Below are 22047 nucleotides of genomic sequence, written 5' to 3' on the forward strand. Positions count from 1 at the left end.
GTGTCATTAGTATTGGCTAAGAGAGCAGTTTCCACTCCTCATTGCTCTGCGAATAGAACACCCACACTTCTGCCATGAAATCCTCCATACACCTAACCATTGTGGGAAGGATATGCAAACCATCCATATATATCAACATTTCTAACAGACACAGTGACATATTTGAAGACTGTGTAACTGACAAGCCTTCTGGGAATACGGGCACAACGTATATGTCATTCAGCTCAATCTGGCTCCTTCTCCCGTTTACTGTTTCTCCACTGTGCACAACATGTGCTAATGCAAAGTATTAATAATGGCAGTATAATTTCTGACTCAACTGAAAATTGTTGCATCCATTGATTTTATGAATGCTCACACTCAATTCCTACCTGATTTTCAGGGTTCTCCCCTTAGCCTCTGTCCACACTATTCAGGAGGGTACCCCAATTCTTAGGACAGGATTTTTGGGAGCTGCTGGAGGAGAAGTCATCTCTTGCCCACCTTTTGCCCATTCCCTTCTGCCAGCATTTCTATACTTATAGCTTAAGCATTCTATAAATATTGGTCCATAACATGGAAATAGTCAAAGTGTTCCTTGCTTCAGTAAATTACTGGGCCATATGAAGCTTGGAAATAGGATTTAAGAGTAAAAAAAGAAAATGTAACACAATTAAACATAAGTGAACCTGATAGTATGTCTATTTGCAGTCTACTTTTAAAAGCAAATAGTATCTTGACATTAAAAAGGAAAAAAATAATTTTTGAAAGCTAAACACATTTTTCTGGGGTTAAGCACAGTTATTAATATCAACTAAATTTGTCAAAATAATTGCAACATCGGATAACATCTAGCGAAAATATAATAAAAATATGTCAAATAGAGGGGAAAGAAAAAATACTACTGTGGTAAACATCACTTCCTTTCCTTTTTTTAAAAATGCAATTTACTGTTGAAATTCTGAACATGCACGATACTTGCGATAAATGCATAACACTTTCATTGTATATACTTTACCGGGGGAGATGAAAGCCAGCTGAATCTTTCTTCCAAGTTGTTCATATCTCTATCAAATTCATTTAGGAATCTATAGCGAAGAAGCTGATCATCAGCTAAATGAAACTGTCTCCTAGCATAATGGTAGCTTTCATTATTGCCTTTTCTGGGAAAGTCTAACCATTCTGGATGCCCAAACTCATTGCCTATATTAAACAAAATAAAAAGATATACAAGATAAATGACCCTGTAACAGTTAACATCTCTCCAAAATGTAGTTAAATACACTGAAGCTGTTTTTCATTTAATATTTTTAAATATTTTTCTGGCAAGTTTTCAGATCTTTAAACCAGCCACCTGATATATTCTCACATGCACACACAAACATGGGACACACACAGGTACAGAGCCCTCCCTCCTCAGCTGAGAACAGGGATTGTTGCCCAGTACTGTACTTTAACCATTTTTGCTGCTGCTGTCAAAATTAATAGGGACTTGGAGGGGCAGAAAAAATGTTGGGGAGGGGTTGTATTAGGCTCCTGGAGGTTGGTCTCCCCTGCTTTAAACCATCTATGACATTTCTATCAGACTGCAAAATTTCTGACTGCTAAATATTTAGCACATTGATAAGTACGTAGTATCCACTGGCTATATTATGCTTAAAGATCACACATACACAAACCTACTGAGCAGGCTGGAAAATGCAGGAACATTGGTACTAACAATAAAGTGTCAGAAACCCCCCCACTAATTGCTACTCCAATCCAGATGACAGTGGATTCCATCTTCCTATGCAGAAGAAATGACATACAGTAGTTCTTCTAATAACTATTAGAAAAGCAGGCATACACTTTAAATATTTAGTGCAATTTGGTCTCTCGCTCTGTGAGAAAGAAGCTGAACTATGTGGGTCTTTGGCCTGATCCAGCAGGGCCCTTCTTATATTATTTTTCCATATCATTTGCTGTGAAATAAAGTTTTATATATTAAGAAAACATACAACTTGTGAGCTGCCAAGCAAGCTAATCATGTACAGTGTTCCATTGGAGGCTTTATAAACCTCTTGTATTTGATGACAATGCTGACTCTGAAGGAAAAGAACTTGTGAGGGTCCTGAAAGCAACAAAGGATCCACTAAGGAGGTCAGAGACTAGACAAGATCTACCAGGAGGAAGGGGGCACTGCCAGGCACCAGAACATTGATGAAGCTGCCCTTTAAGCATATTATGGACAGCTGGGAAGTGAAATTTAAAAACTGGCAAATGACTTGCTTGAATTGTTTGCATAAGTATTCCCAGCAATGGACTACAAGGCATCCTCCCAAATTTTGTTTACTACACCTCTGTTCCTTGCTGACATTTTAAGGAAACTAAAGTTTTTAGGATTCCTCCAAATCCTAAAATTACCCTTGGTTGTCAAATAACTTCCAGGTGCATAGTACATGGCTAGTAGGTGGGTCAAACGTTGCACAGCTTGTATGTAAGCGTGTGTTCCAAATATCTCTTATTGCCCCCATCCTTAAAAGCCCTGTAAATGTCTTTATTCTATAGGATAGCCTCCCCCAACTTAAACATACAAATTAAACATACATGTAACTGGCCAATTGCCACGAAAATCCAACACGGTCACATTTGACTTCAAAAGAGGAAACTTCACAAAAATGAGGGGATTGGTAAAAAGAAAGCTGAAAAACAAAGTCCAGAGGGTCACATCACTCGAAAATGCTTGGAAGTTGTTTAAAAACACTATATTAGAAGCTCAACTGGAGTGCATACCGCAGATCAGAAAAGGTACCGCCAGGGCCAAGAAGATGCCAGCATGGTTAACGAGCAAAGTCAAGGAAGCTCTTAGAGGCAAAAAGTCTTCCTTCAGAAAATGGAAGTCTTGTCTGAATGAAGAAAATAAAAAAGAACACAAACTCTGGCAAAAGAAATGCAAGAAGACAATAAGAGATGCTAAAAAAGAATTTGAGGAGCACATTGCTAAGAACATAAAAACCAACAACAAAAAATTCTATAAATACATTCAAAGCAGGAGACCATCTAGGGAGACAATTGGACCCTTGGATGATAAGGGAGTCAAAGGTGTACTAAAGAACGATAAGGAGATTGCAGAGAAGCTAAATGAATTCTTTGCATCTGTCTTCACAGTGGAAGATATAGGGCAGATCCCTGAACCTGAACTAACATTTGCAGGAAGGGATTCTGAGGAACTAAGACAAATAGTGGTAACGAGAGAGGAAGTTCTAAGCTTAATGGACAATATAAAAACTGACAAATCACCGGGCCCGTATGGCATCCACCTGAGAGTTCTCAAAGAACTCAAAGGTGAAATTGCTGATCTGCTAACTATAATATGTAACTTGTCCCTCGGGTCCTCCTCCGTGCCTGAGGACTGGAAAGTGGCAAATGTAACGCCAATCTTCAAAAAGGGATCCAGAGGGGATCCCGGAAATTACAGGCCAGTTAGCTTAACTTCTGTCCCTGGAAAACTGGTAGAAAGTATTATTAAAGCTAGATTAACTAAGCACATAGAAGAACAAGCCTTGCTGAAGCAGAGCCAGCATGGCTTCTGCAAGGGAAAGTCCTGTCTCAGTAACCTATTACAATTCTTTGAGAGTGTCAACAAGCATATAGAGGTGATCCAGTGGACATAGTGTACTTAGACTTTCAAAAAGCGTTTGACAAGGTACCTCACCAAAGGCTTCTGAGGAAGCTTAGCAGTCATGGAATAAGAGGAGAGGTCCTCTTGTGGATAAGGAATTGGTTAAGAAGCAGAAAGCAGAGAGTAGGAATAAACGGACAGTTCTCCCAGTGGAGGGCTGTAGAAAGTGGAGTCCCTCAAGGATCGGTATTGGGACCTGTACTTTTCAACTTGTTCATTAATGACCTAGAATTAGGAGTGAGCAGTGAAGTGGCCAAGTTTGCTGACGACACTAAATTGTTCAGGGTTGTTAAAACAAAAAGGGATTGCGAAGAGCTCCAAAAAGATCTCTCCAAACTGAGTGAATGGGCGGAAAAATGGCAAATGCAATTCAATATAAACAAGTGTAAAATTATGCATATTGGAGCAAAAAATCTGAATTTCACATATACGCTCATGGGGTCTGAACTGGCGGTGACCGACCAGGAGAGAGACCTCGGGGTTGTGGTGGACAGCATGATGAAAATGTCGACCCAGTGTGCGGCAGCTGTGAAAAAGGCAAATTCCATGCTAGCAATAATTAGGAAAGGTATTGAAAATAAAACAGCCGATATCATAATGCCGTTGTATAAATCTATGGTGCGGCCGCATTTGGAATACTGTGTACAGTTCTGGTCGCCTCATCTCAGAAAGGATATTATAGAGTTGGAAAAGGTTCAGAAGAGGGCAACCAGAATGATCAAGGGGATGGAGCGACTCCCTTACGAGGAAAGGTTGCAGCATTTGGGGCTTTTTAGTTTAGAGAAAAGGCGGGTCAGAGGAGACATGATAGAAGTGTATAAAATTATGCATGGCATTGAGAAAGTGGATAGAGAAAAGTTCTTCTCCCTCTCTCATAATACTAGAACTCATGGACATTCAAAGAAGCTGAATGTTGGAAGATTCAGGACAGACAAAAGGAAGTACTTCTTTACTCAGCGCATAGTTAAACTATGGAATTTGCTCCCACAAGATGCAGTAATGGCCACCAGCTTGGATGGCTTTAAAAGAAGATTAGACAAATTCATGGAGGACAGGGCTATCAATGGCTACTAGCCATGATGGCTGTGCTCTGCCACCCTAGTCAGAGGCAGCATGCTTCTGAAAACCAGTTGCCGGAAGCCTCAGGAGGGGAGAGTGTTCTTGCACTCGGGTCCTGCTTGCGGGCTTCCCCCAGGCACCTGGTAGGCCACTGTGAGAACAGGATGCTGGACTAGATGGGCCACTGGCCTGATCCAGTAGGCTCTTCTTATGTTCTTATGTTCAACTTCAGGTCTCCAATTGTTGGGCTACAACTCCCATCATCTCTGCCTATTGATCATGCTAGCTGGGGATGGAGCTTGGAGACCAACAATTTCTAGGGATCTCACATTGGGAAAGGCTACGTTAGATGATGGGTGGGTGGGTGGGTGGGAATCTTACCTCCTCTTCCTATATTTCAGATTTTTAACTAAAGTGTGTTCTATTTGGTGTGCCTGTGTGATTTACAATCTTTTTAATAACAATACATTTTCTAATAATTTTTTTTCTGTAAATGAACTAAATGCATGGTGTGTGAAGACACTATATAAAACCAAGTATTATAAATGTATGATCAGGCCAGCACATAGCTCACTACATTAGATGGGTTGGTTTCTCTTGTTCACACACTGATACTCTTATCACTAGATATTGGAGAAACCCAAGGGTTAGGTCAGTCTTTCCCAATCTGCTGCTTTCTAGATGTTGCTGAAATAAGCTCCCATCATCCCAGACTATTGACCATGCTGCCCGGGGCTGATGGGAATTGAAGTTCAACAACATGTTCAGGGAACCAAGTTGGGGAAGGCTGAGTTAGATCAATCACATTTAATTCATAAATATAAACAGAAAGACAACTCTTGAGAGGATTCGGCTATGGGGCGGTATACAAATACATGGGCTTTTGATAATTAGAGATCGTAAAGGAAAAATACAGAACGTTCTGAGAGAATTTATGCTTGCAAAAATAAAAGAATATTAGCCAGGTGAAATAAATGAATCCATCATAAGAGAAAACAAAAACAAGGCACAAAACACAAAATAGTTTTGAATGTTGCCCACTTTGTAAATGAACCCCCAAGCAACAATTAAATTTCATCTTGACAGATGTAGCCATTAAGCTCCACATTTAGAAAAAACAAACCACAGTACACTAAATATAAGTCTGGAGTATGTGTACCCGGATCACAGAAAAATAGTGAAAGTGAAGTGGACTAGTAACGTATTGAAAATATAGTAAGAACATTGGGACAGGGTAATACTGAAATTGGCATCAAATCACAAACAAGAATAGTTATTATATAAAAAGGCTGTATACAGAATTATAATATATTGTATTACATTTATTTAGTATGGTATCCAGGTACAGACAGGTGGAAAGAGGTTCTGGCCTTTCCAATATATACACACACTGATATCTCATGTGCGCAAGATAAGGCTGGGAAAGACTAAGTAATGGGAATAAACACTGCATGCATTTTGAAGACAGGTAGAAGAGACAAAAGATAAAAGATAGCTTAAAGCAGATTTTTTGTTTTGTTCTTTTCAAGGTTTGTAGAATTCCAGATCAACATAGCATTTTAGCCTTAAAGAAGGAAAACACCTCCATGTCTAATATTTGAAAGAAGCAGAAGAGATAATAGCTATTCTTGTTCACAAAAAATGTAATACAGATTGTCTAGAAAAGGATGCTGGGAGATGATGTCCTTTTCTAGCCTACGTTAGGAGGATAAGAGAAAAAGGCAGACAAAGAGGGACAGAGCACATACTTTGCATGCTTCTGGAGTAACCATGAGGTGAAACCAAGGTTTGTCCTATGGGTTACGGCTTGTGGCTGTCCAGGAAAGCTAAACGACAAATCTGGCTCCAAGCAATGTGCTAAGCTAAACCATGCTTTAGCTTAGCACAGTGCAGCAACAAAATAACCGGGGAGGAGCAAAGTGGCTGCAAACTCTCAGGATCATGCACATTTGCACTAAGCCATGGCCTGGCTTAGAAGTCTGGTTCACACGTCATGCTGAGTTTAGTAATAGACATTATCTTGGCTATTCTGAGAAGTAAATAATTAGGCTGCAATCCAACACACACTAACCTGAGAGTAAGTTCTATTGAACTCAGTTGAGCTTACTTCTGAGTAGACATGTGCTGGATTGCAGCCTTAGCCTGTCCTATCTACAGATCAGCCCAAAATGAACGTAACGCTCAAACTATAGTTTTGTGTAACATGCATCAGTCTTGGGCTTGTGCATTCCTCACTCACCGCTCCTTGTCCAGTGTGGATATGATGAGATTGGAAGTTTCTGTTTCCATTTTCAATTAACCAATTACATACAAACTCTAAACTGTGATTCATCCTAACTATAACTTATTGAAATAAGCAAAGACTAACCAGAGTTTGTCCAGTAATAAACACAGTTTATTGTTTGGAAGTGAAAGCTTCCAAATTCCAATCTGCTCCTTACAGCTGCATTGGATGAGGAGAGGAGAGGGAGGCTCCTTAATGTACTGCTAAAACATAGTTTATCCTTAAGTCCGTACAAGGCATTTGTGCTCTTTATTTTACTTTCCAGACATGGCCACAAGAAGATTTAGCAAACTAATTAAAAATTAGAGAAAAATCCTGTTAGAAGAAGGGAGCTGGTTTAAGACATAACTCAGTGTGGTTGTCATACCCTCCTCAAAACCCCTCGCCACATCTGCACTGTGAGAGCCGATGTGATAGCATTTGTAACACATGCAAACATGTGGACAAGTTAGATCAGAAAATATTTCTTCACACCAATGCTACAGTTCCCTGGAAGGCACTGGAGTAGAGGATGTGTCATAGGGTCCAGCCAGTGGAAAGAGACAATATCTTCAAACTAGACCATGTGCTAGAAGCAGAAGGTTATGGGTTCAATCTCTGGCATCTCCACTTAAAAGAACCAGGTAGCAAATGAGGTGAAACACCTCTACCCGAGTTTCTGGAGAGCTGCTGCCAGTCAGAGCAGATCACACTGTGTCAGATGGATAAGTAGGCAGCTGCTTATCTCCTGTCCCAGAAGAAGGCAATGGTAAACCACCTCTGAATACTGCTTACCATGAAAACCGTATTTATAGGGTCGCCACAAGTCGGAATTGACTTGAAGGCAGTCCATTTACATTTTTATCTCCTGTCCATGTGATTGTCACTTACAAACGGTGACATGCAAGAAAAACATGTGCAAGATTCTCCTTTCCCTTTTCATTTCTGGTATAACCAGCAGCTTTAACAAGTGGGTAACGAAGATTTCTGAGCACTAAAGTACTTTCGGGATTTATTTCTCAGTAATTAATTTCTTTTTCTCCCTCCTTCACTTAATATGTAAAGGTCCAAACTATAAATTGAGAAGAAGCCAGCTGCTACAAGTGATGCAGTGTGAGACAACAATACTAATTGGGTGTAAGGGAGGAAACTCTATTAGCTGAACATTTTGATTAGTAGACGTTTTTATTTCACAAAACTGTAATGCATACTAATTTCACTTGGAATTAATTAAAGTGTACCACTGTATACATGTGTATTTGTGAATTATGAATAAACTGATTTTTTAAAAACACCCCCCCCACACACTATTCTACACAATTCTCTATGTATTAGTGTTGGCAGTACATTGTATAGGCAATTTGCCAGTCATGGATTTAGAAGGTATTCTATAAATACATTTAAACCTCTTGCATAAAATTACTCTACAGTCTTTTGTTAGTGCCTGTTAGTGCTTAGTGGAAGCCCATAGGGCTGGTGAAATTGTGTTGTTCTTTCTTCTTTCCAGACACTTTTGATAGCAGTTCTATCCACCAGGGGTATACTAAACAGCAAGGCTAAACTACTGAAACAAAAGGTCAAAGAAACTGTTTGGCAAAAGAAGTGATGTTATTTATATATCAGAGAAGAACAATAGTTTGCTATCACTTAAAAAATTAAAAAGAAAGAAAATGCCTGCAAAACTGCAGATGCTGATGAAATATTTAACTGTAAAACATTTTTTTAATTAAAAAAGAGTGCATTTTCTTGTGAGACAGGTCACCAAAATAATGATTAAACACAGTGTTGGCACAACAGATACTGGCTTAATCTATGGGTCTTCAGCTGGTGAATTGTTACCCACAACCTGGTCATATCCTGTCCTAAATTGGATCATACCATAGCTATAGTGAATGTACCGGGGAGCAGGAGACCTGACCTCCTCTCTGAGATATTGTACTGCCCTACACATTTGTAATCCAACCCACAATTTGGGTTGGCCTTTCACAGTCCAATCAACAAATGTGTAGGGCAGTACAATATCTCAGAGAGGAGGTCAGGTCTCCTGCTCCCCTTTTGCATTCACTATACCTGCTCAATTTCCCTGCTTTTAAAAGTTTGATAGAAATATCTGGTGGCTGCAGGTAAGTTCTTAAACCGCAAGGGTTGTGGTTTTTTTGCCTACTTTTTCACCTAAGGATTTTGCCCCAATGTGGACATCAATATATATGGATTGTTCTAGTGTAGGTAAGCTACCGCCATCACAATAAAACTACAAGTACTCTGTGGACTGAGACAAGCCCAAATAGATATTTGAATTGAATCTACCTGGAGCTGAAGTCAAGGCAGAGGCACCTACAGAGCTCTGGGAACATAATATGAAGAGAGGTCTCAGTTATTTGCATATGGAATATATGCCTCCTCTGTATCACACCAAAGATCTTTAAATCTAGAATGGTTCCTTAGCTCCCCCCTCCATAGGACATGTTTTGCAGAGACTATATATTTAAAGCAGGATGAGGACGATTCAATCCACAACACCTGTATAAGTTATTTAATTCTCCTGAAATTAGAGGTGGTTATTCCTGTGTTTTAGAAAATAATGAGTGCTTATTTATACAACCACAGCAATAAAAATATAGAAATTGTTACAATTCAAAAGTCAATTTATTTTTGTCTTGTTCTTTGTTATTATCGTTATATAGCTCTTTAAATATATAGTTAACATGAAGAGCGTAAAACAGCACTGATCTGAGGAAGTAATTCATCTAGAAATGCCACCAGCATGCCTATATAGCCCGGGGATCCACCAGATACTTAATTATACTACAAAGAGGACTGAAATAGGTGTCAAAACTGACAAGCAACAAAGCTATCTGGGAGCTTCACAACTTGGTACAAAAAATGTGCAAAACAGCCCTGTCAAGATATTCTTGCAAACTCCCTCAGACTAGCTGGCTCTAAAAAGAGCCATTAAACTTGTCATTTTTTAAAATAGAAAACTTTTGAACATCCCAAGTGACAGATGTCAAGCTTCATGAATATATTAAAATTCATGAAGCAACAGACATTCAAAATTACAAACCAGGATAATTTATATCCTGATTCTCATGCCGTTACAACCTGCCCCAAATCCTCAGACACGAAGCAACTACTAAATCCCAACCAGAGCTTGGAAAAGTTACTTTTTTGAACTACAACTCCCATCAGCCCAATCCAGTAGCCATGCTGCCTAGGGTTGATGGGAGTTGTAGTTTAAAAAAGTAACTTTTCCATGCTCTGATCCCAACATTCTATATAGCACAATACTTCATACTTGTTTCAAAACTGACATCAAGAAGAGATACATTCTTGTTGATAAATATAGTTTACCACTCTCTAAAAAGACTATGATGATAGAAAATGTGTGAGGGAGTAGTTCCAAAAAAATGTATCATGTGAGGAACGCAGGAAGTATAGTAGTTTCTCAAAGTGGAGGGGCATTCAATCCCCTAAGGGCCTTTAAAGAAAACTGATTAACTGCATGAGGAATACATAGGGTTTGTGGAGAATCCCAGCCTCTTTCCCCTTGATAATATGACAGTTGTGGGGAAATTGTATTTCACCCAGCACATGATCTGCTACTCACTGATAAAGGGAAGACCTGATTTCCGCCCCAGCTAGTGCAACCTATGGTGCTTTATGGATTCTGGTTCTGCAGATGCCAAGGGCATGTTTTGGCTATTGTCGCAATATCTCTGGGGACCAGAGATACATCCTTTCTCTTCACTGACACCCTGTATCTGCATCATTTAAAAACCTTTCAAGAAAAACAATTTCTTTTATTTATCCTGCTTGCCAGAGGTTAACCCCTCTCTACCACACCACTATAGCAGGAACACTCATAAAGACTTTTAAAATGTAAAACTAGACAGACAAACTAGACAATTTAGTGGTCAAAATTTCCTTCCGTACAATATAACAGCATACCAAATTTATTTATCATTCCAACCTTATTAATAAAGATATGGGAAGCTCTTTGATAAGGAAGGCTTGTGGATGGAATGTGTCCTAGGCTATGTGAAACTACTGCTTAATCTTTAGAAATCAAAGAACATTTAAAGCCACTGAAATGCTGCACTGCTATATAGTAATACTCAGTGAAAACATGCTATTCCAATACAGTGGGGCCCCACTCATACGGCAAGTTAGGTTCCAAACCCCCGCCGAAAAGGGAAAAACAGCCGAAAAGCAGATCAGCTGTAGCGCAGGGGTCTGGAACCTAACCCGCTGATCGCACCGGAGGAGGAGATCAGCTGTAGCATGCTTCAGCTGATCTTCGCCTCCTCCGGCGTGATCAGCTCCAGTGCGGAAGTCTGATCGCACCAGAGGAGAAGATCAGCGATCTTCCCCTCCTCAGGTGCGATCAGCTCGAGCCATCGCACCAGAAGAGGAGATCAGCTGTAGTGCTCTACAGCTGATCTTCCCCTCCTCAGGCGCAATCAAGTGAGTCTGATCGTGCCAAAAGAGGAGGAGATCGCGAAGAGGAGGAGATCGTGCCAGAAGAGGAGGAGAGTAGTGCTCTACAGCTGATCTTCCACTCCTCAGGCGCGATCAAGTGAGTCTGATCGTGCCAAAAGAGGAGGAGATCGCGAAGAGGAGGAGATCGTGCCAGAAGAGGAGGAGGAGAGTAGTGCTCTACAGCTGATCTTCCACTCCTCAGGCGTGATCAGCTCGAGCGCGGGAGTCTGATCATGCCAGAAGAGGAGATCCCTCCAGAAGAGGAGGAGAGTAGTGCTCTACAGCTGATCTTCCCTTCCTCTGGTGAGATCAGCTGGAGCACGGGGAGCTCCAGTCCCCCCTCCAGCTGATCGCCCCGATGGCACCATATTAACGGAATGCCGAAAAGTGGGGTGCCAAAAAGCGGGGCCCTACTGTACATCTAAAATTGTATTCTGTAAGTCTTGGAGATGAAGGATAAATGCCACCAGTTAATATTCATAATGCAGACAGAGCACAACCGATGACTAAGGCTGCAATCTTATGCACAGTTAGGAAGCTGGCCTTATATTGGGTCAGGCAGTTGGTCCATCTAGCACAGTTTCATTTATACCAACTAGCAGTGGCTCTCTAGGGTTTTGAGGATGTCAGGGACTGAACCTGGGCCCTCCTACCTCCAAAGCCTGTGTTCTTTGACACAACTCTTCCGCGGAAGGGAGAAGTGTAAGATGCTTAGACTATTCTAGCCATCACTGAACGTAGCCATCATTGAACACAATGGGCCTTCCTGCTAAGTAAACATGCATAGTCACAAACAGTTCATAAATCAATGTTTCAATAGGTATAACTTTTTTGATTATCTCAGTCGTTATGATTTTCTTGTGGGTATAGTCAGAATGCTTCTCTTTTATCATTGTACCCACATTGGGATCCTGTTGAGTGTGGAAAATGGTAAAAAAAAATCCACTAGTCTGCCTTCTGTGCATGGAAACACAAGTTGGATGTCATTGACTTCAGCAATAATTGGTACCAGAATGAATCTGCAGATCTATTTCTTCACACACAGGTGTTGTATATAACAACAACAGACACAGGACAACTTTTCTCCCACACTGTTCATCCAAATCTTAGTAGGGCAGGTAAATATACATTGGCATTAAGTAATGTGAGTGGTACTAGTCAATAAACTATAATTTTGTACATACTGGTATATCTGGATTGAGTCCTATAAATTAAGATAATGGCAATTTTAAAATCCCGAAACCAAAACAGAAAGCATCAGTGCATAAAATTGCAACACAGTTAGTACTAACATGTCATTAAAATGCCACTGTTTATTCATTGTGACTAACATACATGACAATGTTTTGGTAATTAAACATCTATAAAACCTGCTGGAGACTGCATATGTGGATATTCAGTGTAGTCAAATATATTTTCATTAGCCTTGTCAACTGTACCACCCCAGGAACATCTTACAGGTGAAGAGTATAGAACATTCAAGTCTGCCTTATGCCAAGTCTTTTTGTTCATTTAGTCCAGTATCTTTTCCAGCCTATCCCAATCTGCTGCCCTCCAGACATTTTGGACAATTAATGTCACCCCCTCCCTGCCAAACTGAGGAAGGCAGTTCACTAGTGCTTTTCCCATTACCTGATCATTTTAACTGAAGAGGACAGGGATCAAACCTGGGACTTTCTGCATGGAAAGATTGTGCTCTACCACTAATCTGTAACCCTTCTTTGAGAACCAGAGCTTGGATGCATTCATAAAGCAAAGGAGTGCTAAAATTTGTTAAATTTGTTTGCTATTTGTTAAAATGAATGTGCTTTCTTCATTTAAGTCAATAATGAACACCTCTTATTCAGGAAGTTTAGGTATACATTACAATACACAATAGGATCTGGACTGGATACTATGTCCGTTAGAATGAAAACAGGGAAATTATTTTTCCATTTCTCTTACAAAATTCTTCCGTTTCAAGAGTTGCAAATGAAATTTGCTTACTGAGCAAATGAAAATTGCCCAAATACAGCACCCCTACCTTTCAGCAGGAGATGCATTTTTTTTCTAGAACTACACCAATTTCAGCCCTTAGCAGAAAGGCATTTAAATCTTTATTGTATTCTCTTACCTGTCAGCAAAAGAATTTACAAGTCAGACACTAAATAATTATGCATGGATATTCAAAGTTAGATGACATATCTGTATAGTGTAGAGTAACACAGATGAAAAATAAATAGTTGTTACTGACACTAAAGATGTTTGGTCAAACCAACCCTACTCTTTAAGACGAATGCTGTCCTATGGATGAGCTATTAACCATTTGTACAATAAGACTGGGGGAAATGGGCAATGTACTAAATCCATATTTTGAGCGCATCTTACTTTTTTCAAATACAAACTACTGCAGAGACAGAAAATTGTCTATATGCAATTACACTCCACAGGTATTACTCCATCTGAAAAGACAACAAGAGCCTATAATGAGATTTCTAAATATGAATGCAGCAAAACAATATGTATAACTAAAACAAATGACCCATGTTGCATGGATATCAGATGAAGCTGGACATCCCATTTAGTTCCTTTCAGTGTGTCATCTTGTCAAAATTTATTTCAGAAAGTAAAACTCAAACACGCAGTGAAAATGTATAATACATCCATTCTCAGGAATTTACAGGACTCAGCAGTATATACAAAGTCCAGGAGATACTGCAATGTATTTTCTTCATTTTATTTTTTAAAAACACACTTGTGATTTTTAGGCAAAGCTGTCGTAGAAATGATTGATATAAATAATAGCAAGGTAGAAGCCTGAAGGTAAGGTAAAGGCTTGAAATGTTTTTTTGCCAGTGGGGGTTAGAAACAGCTAAAAGTAGTTGAATAAATTTGTGCATTTTAGAACACATGTAAGCTAATTCTGCTCCCTTTAAAAGGGGTAAGCGCTCAACAATTCACTTACTGTTTTTAATTTACATTCCCATCTTTTTTTTTTAATGCAGAATTTGAACTTGGAGCTTTAGGACAATTTTACCACATTTTTCCTATACTAAAAATTGTCACCCTGGGCTCCTACTGGGAGGAAGGGCGGGATATATATCTAATAAATAAATAAATAAATTCATAGAACAACTTTTTTTTATAAGCCCATTGTGACATTACCTAAAATTCAAGAAGGCAATATAAACAATCCATCAAATTATGACCAGAATTAATCACCAGAAAACCAGACAAGAGGGCCCAGGCACCCAAGGAGGTATTGGAATTTGCAACTTATAAGAGAGCACGGGTAAGGAGGCAGTCAAAAAAGAGAAATGTCTTAGTGTGAGTTTCTATTCTCAGAGAGTCCCAAATGACATCTCTCACCCCAAAGTTGACAAGTGCTCTCCGAGCACCTCAGGTGGGAGAGAACAGGAAAAATCTCACAAGAGAAATATATCAATAGACATATGTAAGGCTTCAGACATGCCTAATGTCATATTTTGTATCCTAGCCTGGGAAAGCTTTCAAAATGAAATCATAACCCAGTTTTAAAATGAAGCAGTAACAAAGAGCGCACAATGTTATCTTGGCTATAATTAAAAAAAATGTGCCAGAAACACTACATTTTAACGGGGTGGGGGAATTTGTATCCATGTGTCTCAAACAATGCATGCTTACTTGGGGAGAGACAAGTGGGAATACAAAACTATGAAGCAAGTTAGAAGTGGGGAGATAAAATGGAGCAAAGAAAGAAAGGAAGTATTAGAAAAAAGGTGAATTGGAAGGTATATTCATATGCTGACAGCCAAGGATATTGAGATACTGTATCAACTATTTTACATAAGGACTAACAGAGCGTTATCACATTCAGTCTCTGAAGGCAATTCTGGTACAGCATATGCTTTTTGTATGATGCAAACCTTTTTTTCTTTTTCTTCTCTATCATTGACAAGGAAATACTTTGAAGAAACAGCATTCAAGGGTTTTGATGAATCATAAGATGCAGCACTGTTTAGTGGCATTGGCCCATTCACCACTTCACAGGAAGACGAAAGAAAGATTGAGGCCATTTGTCTTCCCAACCCAACTGTTTAATGGAAGGTCCCAAAGAGATAGCTCCAGTGTCACTTGGACAAATTATATATTCAAACCATATACTTTGGAAAACATGAAATTCTTATTGTGAATTTATATTCCCGGGGGTTCTTGGAGGGCAGTCCTGACTATTGGGATGTCTCCTCCCTGAGGGTGTGTAGGCAGGGTCCATTTCTAAACACCTCACCCAGAGAGAGGAACCATCCCTTCTCTCCAGACCAGATGTCAGAGCAAGGAAGACCCCCAACCCCATCCAGGATCCCATCGTAGCCGAATCCCAGCTCGATTGGCTCACTGCTTCCATAGGACACACTGGAACTTATTAAACAGACTTTAACAGAGAACTTGTACAAGAACTAACAACTGGAATTGAGAACATTTGTTAGTGACACAGTTAGGAAAAAAATGCCAGGAAATCCCCAGGGGGCCCTAGCTACCTCTCCACATGTGGGACACTGGCGGAAGCCTCTATTTGTCCATGACTCACTGTCCAGAACTAAGAGGTGGGGTCCTACACTCCAGGAACCCTCGGGAATAGAAATTCACAGTAAGAATTCATGTTTTCCCCAGAGGTTCCTGAAGAGCAGTCCTGACTCTTGGGATATATCAGAGCTGCAGGTACCAGTGTGGCGTTCCGGACAGATGGTCATGTGCGAACTATTCTCTGCAGCACCTTCTGACCAAATGCTGTGTCTGCAGATGCCCAGGAGTTGATCTGGGCGCCTCATTTTAAGAAAGATATAGACGTTAGAGCAGGTTCAGAAGAGGGCGACGAGGATGATAGCCGGTATGGAGAACAAGTCTTATGAGGAAAGGTTGAAGGAACTTGGCATGTTCCGTCTGGTGAAGAGAAGGCTGAGGGGTGACATGACTGCACTCTTTAAGTACCTGAAGGGCTGTCACATAGAGGAGGGTACAGATTTGTTCTCTGCTGCCCCAGAGGGTAGGTCTAGGTCTAATGGTTTTAAGTTGCAGGAGCGTAGATTCAGATTGGACATTAGAAGGAACTTCTTGACAGTAAGGGCAGTCTGGCAATCGAACAGACTGCCTAGGGAGGTGGTGGGATCCCCTTCGCTGGATGTCTTCAAGCAGAGGCTGGACAGCTATCTGCGGGAGATGCTCTAGCTGTGGATTTCCTGCTGTGAGCAGGGAGTTGGACTCGATGGCCTACAAGGCCCCTTCCAACTCTATGATTCTATGATCTTATGTTTAGATGTATGCAATGCCCTGAATATATCTAAGAGAGGAAAACTACCCTTGACAGCTGCTGATGTAGACGCCCCTCTTAGGGAATGAGCTGTGAGACCTCTGGGAGGAGTTTTCCCCAAAGCTTGGTAAGCCAAAACTATTGCCTCCTTGAGCCAGCATGAGATGCAGGATGAAACCTTACGCCCAAGGGACTTTCCCCCAAAGGAAATAAATACGGTCTCTGTCTTATAAAATGTGGAAGTCCTATCCAAATAAAACCGAAGAGCCCTGTGGATGTCCAGGGTATGCCACATCCTTTCTTTGGATGAACCCGGGTTTGGACAGCAAGACCACCTCCTGAGCCCTATGGAACAAGGAGTTAATTTTAGGAATAAATGATGGGTCTAGACAGAGGACCACCTTGTCTTGGTGAAAAATGCATAGCTGTCTGTCTGAAGACAATGCCCCAAGCTCGGGCACTCTACATGTAAACCGCCCAGAGAGCTTCGGCTATGGGGCGGTATACAAATACAACAGATAAATAAATAAATAATACATGTCAAAGTGATGGCCACTAAGATAATGGTCTTAAGAGTCAGAAACTTAAGATCGCAAGTAGCTAGATGCTCAAGGGAGGGGGCTATGAGCACAGTTAATACACAGTTCAAATTCCATGTGGGGAATAGGTGAAGCACTGGAGGATTTTGCTGTCCAACCCCTTTGAGGAAACATAGGAAAACAGGGTGAGCAGATAAAGAAAAATCCCCTCTACAATCCAGAATCCCTCCCCTGTGCGTGACACCAACTCAGGAATACTTTCCAAGTAGAACTGTATGCTTTTATTGGTTGAGGCTTTATGGGAGAACCTCAACTCCCTCAACCAGAGCCGCTCAACCACCACACTGTCAGATTGAAGAGGTAAGGATAAGGATGAGCTGTGGGTTCCTGGATCAACATGTGCCCCTGAGATGGAAGGCACCAGGGTCTCTCCTTGGATAGGTGGATCAATTTTGGGAACCGCAACCTCCTCAGCGAGTATGGTGTAATGAGTATCACCTCCACTGCCATGTGGCGTATCTGTCAAATTGTCTGAAGGGTGGGAAGGCATAGAGAACCCCTAGGCCACTCCACCACTAGAATATCTGTTGCCAATGCCCCTTCCAACTTGTGTCTTGAGAAGAAACTGGGGAACTGAGTGTTGTGTTTCATCGCAAAAAGGTCCAGGATCAGACTCCCAAAGTGATAGGTCACCTGCTGGAAAATCTGGGGATGTAACTGCCACTCTGCATCAAAACTGCCAATTTGCTGAGCCAATCCACTATGACATTCCACATGCTCTGCTCACACGGGCACTAGGTGTCTCTCAAACCCAACTGAACAGCCAGTGAGCCTCCTGCACCAGGGCTTTCAATCTTGTGTCCCCTTGATGATTCAAGTAAGCCTTGGCAGACACGTTGTCTGTCCTCACCAACACATGGCTTCCCCCAATGAGGGGAGCCAGTGCCAACATTGCCAACCAAACTGCTTTCAGTTCCAGCCAACTGATGCTCTGCTGTACTTCCTTGGCAGGCCACACCCCTTGCACCATGTGAGTCCAGGTGTGCCTGTGGCGATCCCACCTTTGGCTCCCCCTGTCAGGTTCCCACCTGCTTGTGGCTACTGCCTTTCCCTAGGCACCACCAGGGACACCACCAGTCAGGACCGTCCTTTATATGGTTTCTCACTCCGCTCTAGCACAGATCTCACTAGATCCCACTGCTAGGCAGCACTACCAGTCACTTTCTGTAACCCAAACTCCCAGAGACTTTGCCTAAGTCTCTCTATAGCTTGTTACTTTGTGACTGCATGCCTATGCTGTTCCCAACCCCCTTGTATCTTTATATTTAAAGCATACAACTCTGGGTTGCTCTGGATACTTGACTTGTTACAATCTCTCCCTTCACTGCTGCCACCATTAGATACAGTTTCTGTTCAGCCTTGGTAATTACCTTGCCCTCCCTTCTGGTCTGTATATTCCCCAGCCAAGGATCAGGCCTTTGGTAAACCAGATAAGTATTTATTAAATATCAGAAATAACAAGATTACTTAAGGAATGTTTTACAAGCGTATGGTTTCATCTATATTCTGTTAGGTACTTGACTTTTTGCTAATTGCCTCAGAACTCCGACTCACTCTCAACACCACCACCTCCAAACCTCCAACCTCTCTGTCAACCTCTCAATTCACCACCTCCTAAACACCCTCCCAGATTCAACTGTCATTCTTCCATTTATACTCCCAGCCATTCAAACGCTCAGCCAATCATCCAGCATTCTACTGCTCATGTACTCCCCCCTCCTCTTTCACTCCACTTACCATATGTCTTCTATACAAACAGCACTTACCATATCTACAATATAAGCAGGAAAATCACATTGCCCCCCTACCTATCAAACTGGTATCTGTGGTGATCATCTTTCTCACTGGGGTCTCTAGGCTTACTCCCACTCGCCCTTCCATAACTCCTGAAATAAGTCGGGAAAGGGAATAGTAGCCGCCTTCTGCTGGCCCTCTGGGAAGGCAGATTTAACTCATTAGAATGGGAAGCCTTGCCTTCTGTGGTTGTAACCTGCTCTTCAGGGAGCTCCAGTATTCTCTTAGCTTTAGTCACCACAGCTGGAAAGAACTCGAGACTGAAAGAGTCTTCCCTTAGGGCATAGAGCCTCCAGCTCCTCCTCTGATAGCTCTCCCTCCTCTCTCTTATCCAGAGAAAGTGAGCCCTCGTAATCTGAAAGCAGACCCAAAACTGCTGCCACCCTTCTGCTTTGCTTGCGCTTTCTCCCTACAGGGAGTGCCCTTATAGTCACCTGTGAAGAGTCGTGTCCCCTGTTCTTGTGCTTATGCCCCTTATTCTTGCCCCTCCCATGGGTCAGGGATGACTGAGGGGAGGGTAATGATGATGTGGCAGAAGAGGCAAGTGAAGAGGGGGGGGAGATGGTTGAACGTGAGAGGAATGGAGACTTGGTGTGCCTGCATTTAGCATGGTGCAACTTGCTAAGATACTTTCTTTTTTTCTTAGCAAGGTCCTTCCTTGATTCCTGTCGGGAATCACACATGCCAGAGGCCTTAAGTGCCTGCCGAGGTATTGGTACCCTCTAATCCCTCTAATCCAGGCCATGAATTTTGGGAACTCCTCGTCCCCTATATTATTATTATTATTATTATTTATTAGACTTTTATACCGCCCGACTAGCAATAGCTCTCTGGGTGGTGAACACAGAGAATACAATAAAATACACAATATAATACAATAAGAACATATAATTAATTAATTGAGAGTGGCATTAATAACATATACGACAATCCAAACAAAGAACCTGCAAGAGAGGAAACCCCAGAAGGGTGCTCAAGTAATCCTGACTATATAGAGTATTTAAGAGAGAAGTTAAGATGGGAACGTGAGGAAAAAGATAAGGACAGAGAGATTGCAATGGTGGAAGAGAGAATGGAGGTGGAGAAGGAAAAGCAATGTATGTTGGAAACTGAAAGGTTGAGAATGGATGCTGAGTGAGAATGGAGGCTGAAAGATTAAAATTGGATAGAGAGAAATTTCACTCTGAGGAAACAAGGAAAGAGAGAGATGGAGCAAAAATAAAAATTACTCCAAAGGACTTTGCTGTCTATGAGCCTGGTCAAGATCCTCAAATTTACCTCACAACGTTTGAAAAGGCAGCTCAGATGTGGGGGCTACCTGAAGATAAATACAAATCTGATTAAAGGGGAATTAGCTGAAGTGTATCAGTACTTCCCCTCAGACAGGCCAGTAACATATGCTGAATTCAAAGAAGCAGTGTTTAAAAGATTCAGACTGGGGCCTGATTATTTTAGAAAGCTTTTCAGAAACTGCCAGATACAGACAGGGAGGTCTTTCGTGGAGCTGGGGGCAAAACTGATGGACATATTTGGGAAATGGCTGACAAGTGCAAAAGCTCAGTCTGTGGAGGAGGTGAAAAACCTCATGATATTGGATCAGTTGTACTATCAATTGCCGCCTGAAATTAGGTTGTTGGTGAAAGATCGTGCCCCTAGATCTGTAACAGAAGCAGCGGAGCTAGCAGATCATTTTGCCTCAAACAGATCTGAGTGGATGGCAAAACCACTAAGAGATTTCAAAGCTAGACCAAATAACAATGGCAGAAAAGATGTGGCACCACAGAGAGTAAACCCTCAAATAAAATCAGAAGGGCACAAGACACCTCAGTTCGGGTCTGTGTTCCCTAAAACAGAGGAGAAAATCTGTTAGCGATGTGGGAAGCCAGGCCATCTGCGTTTTCAATGTGAGAGTGTAAACCCCCTCAGTAATCCTGTTCAAGGACGGACAGTAAAGAGTGAACTGAGAGAGGGAGAACTGAAAAAGATACAGTTTTGTCAAATAAGCTGGTCAAAGGTCCAAGATTTGGACTCAAGCTTGAGAGAAGAAGTGTGTGTGCAAGGGGCAAAATATTGGGCTTTGCTAGATACTGGGGCTGCTCAGACCTTACTGAGGCCAGATTTAATAAAATATGAAGAAATTTTACCTCAGGAAAAGCTGGTTATCGAAGGGGTAAGAGGCGAACCAGAAAGCATTCCCATGGCCCTAATAAAACTAAAATGGAGGGGAAAGGAGGAGATGTACAAAGCTAATTATATCAAAGCTAAAGCAGAGAAAAACTTGGGAGCATTAACCCGTTTTTATTTCTCTAAAGGTGGGAAATTTGTTCCAGCTGCAGTATGCATTATCAGATCTAAAATAATCCCGATGTTGTTATATGGGCCCCCGATTTGGACCCCTTATTTCAAGGGACACCTTGAAGGCTTTCTTCATGCCTCTTTAAGATCTGTCTTTGGTGTGCCTAGATGTGTCTCAGGGGCTACCCTTATGCTGGAAGCTGGTTTAAATTCCATAAACTGTCTAGCATGGCTCTATACTATTCATTATTGGCTTCGTTGTTTTTCCACGCTTACCCAAGAGTCATATGTGAGACAGATCCTAAGTGACTCATCTAATACATCTTAGTCCAAATTGGTATTGGAGAAAATTTCGGTAGGTCTTTCCCCTGTAGACCTGCTTGAAATGGAACTCAACGGGGCCAAGGCAATGGTGAAACAGCGATTAGTCGACAAACCAAGAGCTCTATGTTGCAGCCTCCGGCCCCTGTTCCCCCCGCACATTGGGCTTGGCAGACTCCCCTAGCAAGAAAGGGATGCGCTACCTACGCTGGCTTTCTGTCCCTAAGTATAGAAGGGCCTTCTCACTGGCTCGCTTTGATGCGGTGGAGACGGTTTCTCACGTTTTTTTTAATTGTAGATTTTATGATGGTGCCAGAAATGACCTTTTAAC

The 22047-nt window shown here is 41.5% G+C and overlaps 1 protein-coding gene across 2 annotated transcripts in view; it reads right to left on the reverse strand.

The window, feature by feature from the left end:
* Positions 1 to 22047, reverse strand: part of GBE1 (1,4-alpha-glucan branching enzyme 1) — a 271704-nt gene that overhangs the window by 52568 nt on the left and 197089 nt on the right. For both annotated transcript variants that reach the window (XM_061627956.1, XM_061627957.1), the window contains exon 13: positions 998 to 1182. In XM_061627956.1, the coding sequence (XP_061483940.1) occupies positions 998 to 1182 (185 nt within the window). The remainder of the gene's footprint in view (positions 1 to 997; positions 1183 to 22047) is intronic.

Source organism: Rhineura floridana, chromosome 5, assembly GCF_030035675.1.
Source record: "Rhineura floridana isolate rRhiFlo1 chromosome 5, rRhiFlo1.hap2, whole genome shotgun sequence".
NCBI lineage: Eukaryota > Metazoa > Chordata > Lepidosauria > Squamata > Rhineuridae > Rhineura > Rhineura floridana.